Source organism: Danio rerio, chromosome 5 (genome assembly GCF_052040795.2).
Source record: "Danio rerio strain M-AB ecotype USA chromosome 5, GRCz13ab, whole genome shotgun sequence".
Classification (NCBI taxonomy): Eukaryota; Metazoa; Chordata; class Actinopteri; order Cypriniformes; family Danionidae; genus Danio; species Danio rerio.
The window spans coordinates 24,989,402-25,003,378 of record NC_141025.1 but is presented as its reverse complement, the minus strand read 5'-3'; the positions used below and the strand labels follow the sequence as shown (position 1 = coordinate 25,003,378).

The window sequence follows — 13,977 nt, the reverse complement described above, 5'->3', positions numbered from 1 at the left end:
TACCTTTATTTGTGTGTGAAGATGATGCCTTTGATACGTTGTTCATTATTCCTAGACATTTAGCCATTAACATGTTTGGTGGTCCCAACTAAAGCACGTAAAATTTACTGGGAACATTGTGCTCTTCGATTTTATGCATTCTCAGCCCCGTCTCAAAAGAGGAGTTGATCTCCATCCCTGAATTCTCCCCGGTGAACTCACCCCAGCAGAATGGCACGAGTAACATGCGCGCTCTTGAGGACCTTCTGGATCTGACGGGGCAAGTAGCTTATCCCAGACTCTCTCCTGCTGCCAGCCTGGGCGACTGCAACAAAAACCTCATTGAAGGGGTCTGTAGTCCTGGATCCGACTCTAAACTCCTCTCCTCCAATTCTCCAGCCTCTGACAAACACCATGTACAATAAGGTAAATGACTCCTCGACTGCTGAAAGGAAATTGTATCTTTGGGATGCTGGACAACAAAACCAGTCATAAGGTTATTTTGTATGCGTTTATACATCAGGATTGGACTGAGAAACAACTATTTGAATATCTGGAGTCTGAGGGTTAAACAATTTAAATATTGAGAACAAAAGCTCTAGGGGTGACACGGTGGCGCAGTGGGTAGCACTGTCTCCTCACAGCAAGAAGGTCGCTGGTTCGATCCCCGGCTGGGTCAGTTGGCATTTCTGTGTGTAGTTTGCATGTTCTCCATGTGTTGGTGTGGGTTTTCTCTGGGTGCTCCGGTTACTCCCACAGTCCAAAGACATGCGCTATAGGTGAACTGAATAAACTAAATTGTCTGTAGTGCATGTGTGTGTGTGTGTGTGTGTGTGTGTGTGTGTGTGTGTGTGTGTGTGAATGAGTGTGTATGGGTGTTTTCCAATACTGGGTTGCAGCTGGAAGGGCAGCCACTGTGTAAAACATATGCTGCAAGTTCTGCTGTGGCGACCCCTGATTGATAAATGACCTTGCCGAAAAGAAAATGAATGAATGAATAAAAAAGCTCTTAAATGAAGAAAAACCCTCCTAAAAGATCTGTCTAAATTCAGCTCTTGTCAGTGCACATTACAAAAAATAAGATTTGATATATTTGAAAAAAGAAAATGTACTAAATGTCTTAATGATCTTTGATTTTTACTATCTAACCTGATCTTCACTTAACATACGAATTAAATTTTACATAAAAGAAAAGTATTGTTGGATAATCCTACAAATACACTAGTGTAAAAGACTGGTTTTGTGGTCCATGGTCCCATTTGTGGCAAAAATACATTTTTCAGCTAAAAAAGCTGTGTATTTTGTATTTTAAGATTTTAAATAAATGCAAAACTACTGTAAATTATATTACAATTAACAATGGTTTCTAACAATTAAAGGCTTTTCTAGCTGCATGTGTTTTAAGATTTCATTTATTCATTCCTCCAGTCTTGAGTTTCACACAATCCTTCAGAATTTATTCTATTATGTTAATTTGGTGCTAGTAAATGTTTATTATTGTTGTTATTATTATTATCAATATTAATATTAGTTTGTGCTCTTTAATATGTTTTTTGAATGCCGTATTTGATCAAATAAATGCATTCTTGCTGAATAACAGTATCTATGCATTTCAGAAATTAAACGCAAACATTTTTTTGCTGGTTGTTCAACTTAAGTGAAATAAGCTGAAACAACACAATTCTTATCCATCAAAAATTAAGTTTTGATTAATTTAAAGTAGGAATTTTACTAAATGTCTTCATGGAACTTGATCTTTAATTAACATTGGAATAATGTTTTGCAAAAAAAGAAAAGTTAGAAAAGTTATACAATGTAATGTTAGATAATCCTACAAATATACCAGTGTGAACTACTTTTTTGTGGTCCAGGGTCTCATTTGTGCTTGAAAATAGATTATGATCATTCTTTCTTTAATAAATGTCAAATCTAATGCAATGTGTTTTTTTTTTTTACAAAGCTAAAGTTTTTTGTATTTTAAGATTTTAAATAAATGCAACAATATGGTAAACTCTTACAATTTACAATTAAAAGCTTAACTGATTATATTTTAAAATTACATTGATTGATTCCTCCAGTCTCAAGTGTCACACAATGCTTTAGAATTAATTGGTAATTTAGTGCTTAATAAATATTTAATAATGTTGTTACTGTTAAAATCAGTTGTGCTTTTTAATAAGTTTGTATAACCGGGGACCGATTATACAACCGGGGACATTCAGAATAAGAGCATTTATTTGTCATTATAAACATCTTGAATGTCATATTTGATCAGATGAATGCATTCTTGATGAATAAAAGTATCTACTCATCATTCGTTTCATTATGCACTCAAAACAGTGTTTTTGCTGGTTGTTCAAACTACTTATGTAAAAGTAGCTGAAACAACACAATTCTTTTTTTTTAATTTTTTTTTAACACAAGATTTTTTTTGGGACAACTTAATTGTTTTATGCTCAATTCACCTAAATTTGTTACCTTATACTATTTGTGTTGGGACACTATTAACGAATTATGTGGAACCCAGCATTTTTAGAGTATATTTTTTAGTGAAAAAATATTTAAAGATAATTCCTTGGATTTACTACATTTGTTTAAGATATGTGGAATTTAAACAAACAAATTAAGTTAAACATTTCTAAATGTAATTTGTTTAAATTCAACACATATAAATTGTCTGCAACAATTTTGCAGACAACATTTTTTTCAGTGTAGTATACCTCTCACTGCTCTTTAAACTACATAAATTATAGACCGAGTAGTTTTAAATATACATAATCATGGTTATATTTTCAAGTCTTTGACATAAACATTTTGTTTCTGTTCATTCTACAGGTAACATGACAGACTACGTTGGTGTCTCCGAGTGCAGTGGGCAAAATGCTCATCTTCACATCAAAGTGAAAACAAAGATGTCGGAGGAGAGAAATACTGCTGGGCAGGAGTGTGAGATTTGTCAAGTTTCAGTGTTGTCCTCATTAAAAATGATGTCCTTCTGCCTTTAATCTCTACAGCACAAAAACCAAGTGTATCGCAGCCCTGGGTCAGTATTATGGACAGAATTGAACTCATGTGTGAAGTTTTCAAGTGTGTATTGTGTGTGTGTGTGTGTTTATATACAGACATGTATAGCCAGAATTGCTGGCAAGAGGATTTGGACATAACACTTTGAAGGCATGACATGACAGACCATGACAAGAAGTTATGACATTTTCATCACTGGATAAAGACGCAACAGCGACTAGTTACTCATATTTTAGAAAGCATAACTATGAATTAATAAAAAGTGTAATATGATATCTCTTTGTAGTTAGAAACACATAAAAAAGATTTCTTTGCCAGTCGACTCATTTTCATTGATAACAGTATTATTATAAACTGTTTTGTTGAGTAATTGCTGTGTAGTTTAAGCTCACGGAACATCTCCTGCATTGCATCGAACCCCCGTTTGCTAAGAGCTTGCACCACAGGACATTAGAGAAAGATGACCACCGGTTAATACAGCATGTATATTATTTAAAAAAAAAAAGAAAAGCCCTGGATTACCAGTAATTAATAGTCAAATTTATCCTCCGGTGTCATCACTGTGCTTAGATTCAGTCCTTTCTGACAAATGTAAATCGAGTATAATAGAGGTCTGACTTTATTCCTTGACATCCAAAGAAAGTTTTATGGTCCAAACCAAAAAGCCATTGGTGTGCTTTTGCACCTGGGCACTTCAGTGTACTGTCAGTGTTGCAGGTGTAAATGTCTGGAGCGGATGGATATGTGAGTTGATGAATATGTCGTTAAATTGTTCTGTATAGTGTGGATGCACAAAACGGCTTACTTGAAAATCTGTATCATTTAGCCTGCAGGGAACTTCTTCATTTCTCCAAGTGTCTCCACCTCTATCTCTGAGTACAGTATAGCAGTGACTTCAAGTTGTGATTGCTGTAGATGATGTGCATGGTGGCATGAGCATCAAGCCATAAATATATGCATAGAAATAAACCAATAAACTGTCTTTACCAGCTCATGTGCGTCCTGTGCTTTATATATATATTGCAACTTGTCTGCATTTCTGTCTGGTTCTTAAATCCGATTGGCTGATAACTGTGATATATTTAATATCAGCACCCGTACAGCCTCTTTACCCTTTGTGTATTACTCCGCCCACAAACAGCCAGCAAAAAACAGACACTACAGATCTAAAGTTTAAAAGATGCTTGCTCAGCTGTTTAACTATCAGCTTATGATTTGGATCCAACGCGGAAGAAAGTAGTTTCTCATACAAAAAGGTTTTTGAGACTCTCCATGTTTGATTTTGTTTTTATATACCGTCAAACTGTTGTATAAACGCAATATCACACTCGTAGCTGTGCAATATGGTCGGAGACGTGCGTTGGCACTGCTACTCGTGTGATATTGCTCATATAAATATATATTCTTTATATAAATATTTGCCACACAATTTAAGTTTCTTAATTTGTTTTTATCAGTTTAAATATTAAGCAGTTTAATTGTCATCTAAGTAATATTTTATAGGTTTATACTTTGGACCTTAATGTAGGGACAGATCCACACAAGTTCTCTTGCTTCCATGGAATATAACTTTCCCTGTAATTTAGTGACTTTATTCTACGTGATAAATAAATTATCAGTCAACAATTTTACATGTAAAAATAAGTCAAGCTGAATTGAGTAGCCTAATATACTTTAATGAACCTAAAAGAGCACATGTCACTCCTCTACTCATCCGTTTGCACTGGCTGCCAGTTGCTGCTTGCATCAAATTCAAAGCTCTGATATTTGCTTACAAAGTAATTTCTGGCTTTGCTCCTTGTTATCTGCTCTCACTTCTGCAGATTTATAGGCCCTCCAGAAACTTGCATTCTGTGAATGAACATCGCCTCGTGATTCCATCCCAAAAGAGGGAAGAATTCACTTTTCCGAACTCGCTCGCGCTCAATCTGCCCAGTTGGTGGAATGAACTCCCTAACTGCATCAGAATGGCAGAGTCACTAGCTGTCTTCAAGAAACCACTAAAAACTCAACTATTTAGTCTCCACTTTCCCTATTAAACTGCAATTCCCTCTCTGGCTCCTCCTCTAACTACTACTACTACTACAAAAAAATTGCTTCTTACACTTACAGCACTTATTCATTATTGCTCTTATAGTTGTGTAAATTTCTTCCTTGTCCTCATTTGTAAGTCGCTTTGGATAAAAGCGTCAGCTAAATGACTAAATGTAAATGTACTATAATGCAGTAAAACTACTGCAATACAAATGAAGTACCGCTACAGTACAGCTGCCAAACCACTATTGTTATACAACTGCAGTACAATTACTACTTGTCCTGCTCTGTAGCCATTGGTTTCCAAATGAGGTTTCAGTACTTTAGTTGTATTGCTGAAGCACTACCACAGTATAATGTATTGCACTTTTCAGACGCATAACTAACTACAGAAATGCATCTACAATACTGCAAGACACAATAAATCTAAAGTGCACTTTTAATACTTATGTACCCAAGTGCATACCGCTATATTGCCCCTAAATTTACCTAATGTTACTTCAGTTGTACTGCAGATTTTACTGCTGTTGACCTTTATTGTATTGTAGTTGAACAGTATTTTTTACCTCATTATACTGCGATTTTGCAGTAGCATTGAATTTTGCCACATTTATCCTTTGTTTACAGGCTGCTGCTGTTTACTGTTCAGTTCACCGCATTTGTTTTTTGCAAATAAACTCATAAAATTCAAATTAGAAAAAACCTTAAATACAATATCCAATATTTGATATTTTAATATAAGATTGAAATGAAATGAAAAACTGGTGTATTTTATTTTTGTTGGAAAGATATTGAGTATACTGCATTAACAAGGGTAAATGTTGATGTGACCTTTTTTTCTCTGTTTTTAGTAAAATTAAAAAAAATGTACCTTGAACACTGGATGTTTTTGCTTTATTTATTGAGTCTTCGCATTGATCCTGTGGGCCAGCCTGATAACCCGCTGGTAACCTACCCACACCTGCAGTTCTCCACGATGGACGTCCAGTATTCTCCAGCCTCCAGCGACTAGACTGCAGTTCCGTACAAGAAGTTTGGCCAGAGGAGAAATGGTCGTGCCCAACTGAGCCTGATTTCTCTTAAGGTTTTTAATTCCTGCACTTTCATCAATTGGTGAAGTTTGTTCCTCACCACTGGCTGGCTTAGTCTGGGACTTGTATAGCTGTACAACCATGGATTTGCTCTTCAGTGTTTGGACTTTCAGCAGAGAAAATTAAACCACACTGAACTGAACTGAACTGAACTGAACTTCAACTCTTAAAAACTGGACTGACATTTCCAGTTTACTATAATCTTCTATGTTAAGCTGGGTCATTGGTCCTTTGGGAACAAAAAAATCGCTGAACGGTCCATAAAGAAGTCGCTGGGATAATTGGGTAAAGATAGATGCTATGAAAATATAATGTTTTTTGAACTTGCACACATATCTGCATGTTACTGGAGACCCCTAAAGCCAAAATATGATAATTTTAATGCAAAACAGGGGTTCTTTAATCTTTAAAGGGCACCTATTTTACCCCTTTTTAAGATTTAAGGTAAGTCTTTTGTGTCTCGAGATTATGTGTCTGAAAAGTTTCAGCTCAAAAGACTCATCAGATTATTTATTATACCTTTTAGAATTTTATACCTTTTTAGACACACCTGGTCCAGATCCCCCATGATTGCTGAAGCTGTGAATCCTGCATTTGGATCTTGTCCAGCGTCTTCTTCACATGACAGAAGACTCAGCCACGACATGGATCCTGTAGATCACCTGTGTCAGCTAAGCCAAGAATCAAGCACCCTTGAGGACTATATCTGTAAGTTTTAGGACATTTCAAATGAATCTGACCTCCCAGACTGTATACTTAGAGATTTGTTTGTATCAGGTACTAAATGAGCCATTTAAATCATGGGGGATCTGGACCAGGTGTGTGAGTGAAGTGCATGATGGCCTTTGTAGTTCATCAGTGATTCTGCAAAGGCTGGACCGCTGGTGACCGTGACAAGAATCATCACCAACATGACTCCAGACACAAAATTCAACACTTTGGAAACAGACAATTGAGCAGATAAACACAACAGGCAGAAAAAAAGCTGTTTTTTTTATACAACTGAATTCTTTTATTCAGTATTTCAAATATGTACATAATAAAAAAGGATCCTTCTTTTTCCTTTTAGCAAAGGTTCCTCCACTACTGATTCACCTCCACCTTCCACTTCTCATACTCCTCCACCACCATCCTCTCATCCTCCTCCACCTCCATCTCTTCTCCCTCCTCCACCTCCATCTCCTCCTCCTCCACCTTTGTCTCTTCTCCCTCCGCCACCTCCATCTCCTCCTCCACTGCCATCTCCTCTTCCCTTTTCTTCATGATTTCCTTCATCATCATCACCTCTTCCTTCACCTCTTTCTTCATCCTCCTCCTCCTCTTTCTGATTTCCTCCAAAGTAAACGGAATCTCCTCATCTGTTAAAGGAGAAGCGATTGCCGTTTACACAGAGACCTTAAGCTCCAGCTAAGGGTGAGTGAAGCTGAAGTTTCATTATAATAGATTTATGCAATAACAATCGTTCACCTTTAGAGGATCTCAAACAGCACATCTGGCATATTGATCGTAAAAAACGTGCCAGTCTGTTCTTCTTTTTGTCCTTCATGTTCACCTCATCTGGTAAAAGAGAAATGATTGCAGTTATTTGAGAAGAAATGAAAAATATGTATTTGTTATTTATACTTCATGAAAACCCACCACTTTGCTATGCTAAGCTACTTTAACCATGTGATTTTGCATTGTGTTTTATTATTATTCATCGCTTTAACTGCCTGCTCTATCAAATGACTGACCACGTTTTGATTGTGTTAATCATGACTGTTAAAGTTATACCATTATAATGGTTCACACTAAACTAATGGTACAAAGTTGTACCAAAGAAGGTACAAACACTTGTCATTAGGGCAGTATATTTTTATGGAACAGAAGTGTACCTTAGGACAAAGAAACACATTTGTAACATTGCCTAAAAAGTATATATTCATACCCACAAATTTTAAGAAGAACACAATTGTACTTTTAAGGTACTAATATGTACCCTTGAGGTATTAATATGAAGATTTTATGTACTATAATAGGTACTTCTTTTACAAACCCAAAATGCAATCCAAAAAAGAATGTTCTTGGTGGGGCAGTTAAAGGGTTATTAGAATTGATTATAATAATAGATTTTAATATCATTTTCATGGTGGACAAATGGCAACAAAACATGTTCAGAGCCCTTTTATAAGTTACACAAGTGAATTCTTTATTTTAGTGAGGGATTTGAGACTAAAACTGTATCAAAAAAGCTGTAAATGGGATACAACATTCATTTACAGTTCTTAAAGAGGCTAGAATTCACAATGTCAGCACTGTTTCTGCTAGTCCTTAACTGTGTAGTATGGATTAAGAAAAGACACTTTATTACACTGCAGAGTTGAATTTTCAACATCAAAAGTGGCCAGAGCTAAAATCAACTGTAAATTAACGAGAACGGTAAATTAAAAGATTATTTACAGTGTTCAGCCTTGAAAAACTTAATGGAAAAGTGGCTTTATTCATCTCTAATTGTGGAAATGTCAGAATATTCATTCATATCACAATAACTTACCATTTGTGTCACACAAAGTCTTCACTCTTGCCCAGTTGACGCGCTGTTTTTTAGGTTTCAGACCTGGATGGTATTGGTCAACCATTATATTTGGATGTTCAGCCATCAACCACTGAGATGTAATTACAGGGTATTTGATCAACGGTATTGAAAATAGTCGAATTACTAGAAATCACTGGAGAGAATAATACAAGTCACTACTACACCACTACAACAAACCCACAAAGAACTTCTCAGTTTTGCAAGGCTTAATGTTCCGTTTGGAACTACGATTAGAACACATTCTACGCATCATAGCTCATGACACAGCATGTTTTCTTTTAAATATATGCATGAGGATGAGTGCAAATGGCCTAAAAACAAATACAATTCACATGAATGGTCCATTTAAAACAGCTTTTGTCTTTTAGATTAATCATACAGCCAGGATAAACGCTGTTTTAAATTGATTATTCATTTGAAATTTATATGAATGTAAACAAAGAAGCACAACAAATGAAACAAACACAAACTCATTTATTAAAATTCATTTATTAGAGATTAATCTGAAGTGTTCTGCTTTGATATGATCCAACCAGCATAAAAAAACCCTGTAAAAAGTGATTAGTTACTTAAAGCGAGAAAAATAATTGCCTTAAAAGCAACAATTTGACTTCACAAAGATAATGTAAGTAAATCCATTGTAACTTGGAACTGTTAAGTTGACTAAATTTTTATAATTATGCAAATTTTACTTACTTTTTTAAAGTCCACTAATACCTTTTTACAGTGTCACACTATTTTAGCATGTCTGTTTTCAAATTATCCTGGTACTTATTACAATATGACATTTTTGGTGCTTCATTAAGCCTATAAAATCTACAATTATAGCCTGTGTGGAATTTAGATGACACATCTCCACATTGTGGAGTCTGGAAGAGCAGATGTATTTTACTGGATGTCATTTTTTTTACAGAAAAGCTGATTTTTTTATAAAGGTGTATTGAAAAAAGGTGATTAGTTTATTTATTTATTTTTTTTAAAAAAAGGAGTACAATTTGCATAATTATAAAAATCAAGTCACCATGGGCCCTATCATACACCCGGCGCAATATGGCGCAAGGCAATTGTTATTTGCTACTTTCAGCTCAACACAAGAGTCGTTTTGAGGTGTTGCGCCACGCTGTTGAAATAGAAAATGCATTTGTGCTCATATGTGATCCTGTTGGCTTTCTGGTCTAAAAAAGCAGCTGCTATTTTGAGAAACTATTATAGTCTGTTCTTTAGACCAGAACAAAGCTAGTAAATTGTCTGGCGCAGAGTGCGCCTGGTTTACACACTGCTTAATACACACAAGATGTAGAGCAATACGCAAATATCTTTACATATGAAAAAGATGTAAAATATCAAGGATATATATAGGATATAAATATAAAGTATTAAAATATTACAAAACATATTATTTTCTAGCCTACATGAATTTAAAAACCACTGCCTTCATACTCTCTTCATCTTGGGAGGCTTTTTTTCAGTTCATTCAATTAGCCTTTGTATAATGTTATTATTATTAGCAGTATTATTTATTGTACGCACATTTACAGTATATTTGTTTTTTTAAAAACAAGCTTCGATTTGTCCACCTGTCAGGTTTTAGACCATATGGGGCATAGCAGGTGTATTTGGAACTCAGTATTTTGACCACATTTCGTCATTATTATTCATTTGCTGGAAATTAGAACTGAATTTAGAAATAGTTTTGAAACCAATCTTTGTGCTTAACAAACAAAATTAATTATTTATAGGCTAATTGATGTCTTTGCGTACAAGGTTTCCCTATCCACGAGAGCCAAAGTGAAACTAGATTATGAGATGCCTTATCTCTTATTCTCACACGGTACACAGCAAAATATGGGGACCCAAAACAACTCTATGGGTGTTAATTTCAACACTTTGAAAGTGTCTCATGGGGTCCACTCAAAACAGAGTTAAATCAACACTTTCAAAAGGGTTGGCACATTGACACCGAAGTAAGGGTTAATTTTAACTCTGGGCAGAGTTAAAAAATGTAACTATATTTAACACCGCCTGGTGTAATATATTATTTTATTTAACTCTCTTGAGTGTAAATATGGTAAAAAAAACTCAAATAGACTGTAAATTACAAAAGAAAAAACATTTTATTTGAAAACATTCACCACTTCAACAATTCATTCAGTTTTTAAAATGCAACAATGTCAAATATGCTTTAAATGTTTTATTAGTACAGACAGTATCAACAAAATATGTATGACCAGTGCTCAAAAAGGCTGTTTTAGTCCTTTGGTCCAAACTTGATGTTTCATCAGTTTTCTTCTGAACGCATAGTTTTCTTCTGAAATTACATTTTAAACAACTTGGCGTGCAAATCTTTCACTTCTGGTGTTTCCTTGGTCCTCCATATCAAACACAGCAGTTTAAATGAAGGTATAAATGCTGGAAACTTGTGTGAAAGCAAACTGGAGCTAGGAAATCTCATCAAGCATGTCCTGTGAATGAAGTGCTTCCCAGCCACAGGATGACCTTTTTATCCATGACGATGTAGCAGCTGCTGATCGCTCGTCTGGTAGTTCCTGATGCACGGATATAGGGTGATGCTCTTCTAAGAACTCTTCAAGACTCCAGCATGACTAAGATAAATGTTTGAAAACAAATTGCAATCAAATTCTATGATATATTTAAAAGAACATTTAAAGTAAATAAAACATTCAAGAAATCTAAACTCACCTTTTGAAAATCTTCATGATGATCCACAACTTGACTCTCCCAGCTGGTTGAGGTGACAGGATATGGAAAAGTAGAAAAAACACATACATCACTGTTGGATCTCCAAAAACAATTAGGTTAATCACTATGACTAGAACTGGAAAAACAGACAGCTGTCTGTCCAGAATCCTGAATTTAACACAACACTTGGAGCAAAATTTAGAGGAGCTTAAAATCTTTTATATCATTTAGTGATGCTGACTTCCCCAAAATATTGGCCACAGTGTAAAAAATATTCATAAACTTACAGTTTTCTGTAAGCGTGTGCGTGTGTGTGTGTGTGTGTGTGTGTGCGTGCGTGCGTGCGTGTTTCTTTACCAGATTCAACTTGTTGGGCCCTTTCAGAACCAGTATTGACGCCACCTTTACTGGAGTCTAGCAGATGTTTCAGGTCCAAATATAATCTTAACTATTAGGATAAGCAGAAGAGGAAAAGTGCAAAGCAGAGCAAAACATTATTTAAGTAACAGTTCACCCACAATACAAAACTTATCACCTTCATGTCATTTGTTATTCTCTAATGCTCTAATACCCTCTCAGCTTATTGTGAAACAAATACAGAACTTTATCAAACATACCTTCATTATTATCACCACATATGACCAAGAAGGTGTGCTTGGTCATTTCACCAACTCTGGAAATACACCATCCGTCTCTAATCAGCCACCGTCACAGGGTCTTGTGTTATTGTATAGAGAACTGTGGCTGTTAAAAAACAACACATTAGTATCTAACACATATGCATAACCTTCAGATAAAAAAAGAGAGATGAACATCACAAAGTATGCCTCACACTTTTTCAGATATATTTTGATTCAGATGTTGATTATTGATAATAAATCTACAAATCAAACCTGTATCATCATTAGGCTGCTCAAATATGAATCAGTTGATTAATTTTACAGACAGGTGGCTGTTTACAACGCACTAAATTGTCTTTAAGTTTAAGTTTAGCCTATAGTTTTAAGCACAATATCATGCGGGAGAAAAAGCTTGACTAAGATGTTCCTGACTACAGAAATAGCCTAACTTACTAACGTCAGACATCCCGAGTTGGGAAAAGTCATTTTCGGGGGATACAGAGTTGATTTGCGGGAGGTAGCGGGAGAGATGAGTACCTGAAGAGCGGTGGGGTAACTTGCGCGCGACGTACCTAAAGAGCGGTGGGGGTGACTTGTGCGCGACGTACCTGAAGAGCTGGGAGGGATGCGGTGGAGAGGGGTGTGCAAAGTGTTTAATGACCGGGCGGGAGACGCGCGATTTCCGGGAGATTATCATTCATTTGCGGGCATCTACTTAGGCATCTGGGAGTCTCTGTGCATTTGCGGGATAACGTTAACGTTAGTCCCGCAACTTCCGGGAGACTTCTGTAATGTCAAATGTCTGAGAAAGTGCAAACGCGGTCATTTAAAGACATTAATGTTAACATTCCGACTTTAATGGTTGTCAACACTTAATATAATTCAAGCGTACGTTATCACGCGAGTCTATGGACTAACGGTATATGGACGGCCACGAATGAACCAGTTTAAAAGGGCTGCGGTGTTTAAAATAACCAAATTAACATACACGGATAACAAACAATCATATGTTTTAGTCAGGAAGCCTTTTACAAGTAAGCATATGTTCATTTACTCACCAGATATGTTTTAGAAACTCTCCAGAGCTTATGGAAACCGTCCTGTGTTGCCGTTAGCATCCGGGCAGAGTAGGCTAGGCGCTCCGGGGAATCCCTCGCTAGTTTGCTTCGAATTAAAGGAGAAGTGTCGATTTTATTTTACAGATGGGTAACAACGCACAAAATGGCATTAAGCGTGACAGAAATGTGTTGAACATGTACATTTGATGTTTTTATGCACTATGTATGCGTGAGCACATATAAAAACATTCTTGAAAAGAAGTCGATAGTAATGCAGTTAAGCTAGATACACAAACGACCATGAATGAACCGCAGAAGATTAAAATTGTCACTACATTCTAAAGTTATTAACTTAACAATATGTTTACAACTGTATTTCCTTAAAGAAAGTCAGTAAAATACCAACATTTAGGTAGTTTGACTCACCAGTTGCTGTTCTAAACTTCAGATGGAAAATGGCGTCTGGAAAATTCTTCAGTGACTGGGGCTGCATGAATTCCCGGATGTTGGAAATAACACCACCAAGTGTAAAAAAGATAACTCCTTGATTTCGCACTGAATAAAATCAATTCTAACTCTTATTATATTCATTTATCAAAATCTAACTCTTTAACGTCAACACTTTACTCTGAAATGCTTCAACACCGAGAATTTAACTCTGATGAATTTGCTGTGTAGATGCTCTGTTAGAGAGACTTATAGGGTACCACCTGTCAAAAAGTTTGATGGATTGTAGCCCCGCCCACTAAGGCGGGACTTCCGGTCTAAGCCCCGCCCCTTTAATATAAACTTTATAGTTCCGGTAATTAGATTCTTATCGGTTTAATATAAAATAATAGTTCCGGTAATTAGATTCTTATCGGTTTAATATAAAATAATAATTCCGGTAATTAGAT

The 13,977-nt window shown here is 35.8% G+C and overlaps 2 protein-coding genes and 1 long non-coding RNA gene across 45 annotated transcripts in view; 1 reads left to right on the top strand and 2 right to left on the bottom strand.

The window, feature by feature from the left end:
* The window catches only part of map7d2a (MAP7 domain containing 2a), a 42,281-nt gene extending 38,285 nt beyond the window's left edge, over nt 1-3,996 (top strand). For 39 of the 42 annotated variants that reach the window (XR_015489822.1, XR_015489818.1, XR_015489809.1 and 36 more), the window contains 2 exons: nt 146-405; nt 2,815-3,995. Coding sequence is in view for 28 of the 42 variants with exons in the window: in XM_087250895.1 (XP_087107021.1) it covers nt 146-404 (259 nt within the window). In the remaining 14 variants the exon portion in view is untranslated. 42 annotated transcript variants of the gene reach the window in all.
* Nucleotides 3,997-7,114: 3,118 nt separating this feature from the next.
* Nucleotides 7,115-10,796, bottom strand: LOC147843963 (uncharacterized). Its single transcript, XM_087253478.1, has 3 exons — nt 8,662-10,796; nt 7,596-7,685; nt 7,115-7,486 (listed from the first exon to the last, which is right to left on the bottom strand). Exons 1-3 carry the CDS (start codon nt 8,765-8,767, stop codon nt 7,212-7,214), a joined length of 471 nt encoding a protein of 156 aa, XP_087109604.1. The 5' UTR covers nt 8,768-10,796; the 3' UTR covers nt 7,115-7,211.
* A 2-nt stretch (nt 10,797-10,798) lies between these two features.
* Nucleotides 10,799-13,567, bottom strand: LOC147843962 (uncharacterized). Of its 2 annotated transcripts, none has more exons than XR_015491179.1 (6): nt 13,508-13,567; nt 13,082-13,187; nt 12,021-12,147; nt 11,761-11,851; nt 11,404-11,446; nt 10,799-11,306 (listed from the first exon to the last, which is right to left on the bottom strand). It is a non-coding gene; the product is annotated as an uncharacterized LOC147843962 (long non-coding RNA). The 2 variants fall into 2 exon arrangements; XR_015491178.1 differs by having other exon boundaries at nt 11,761-11,846.
* Nucleotides 13,568-13,977: the final 410 nt, after the last annotated feature.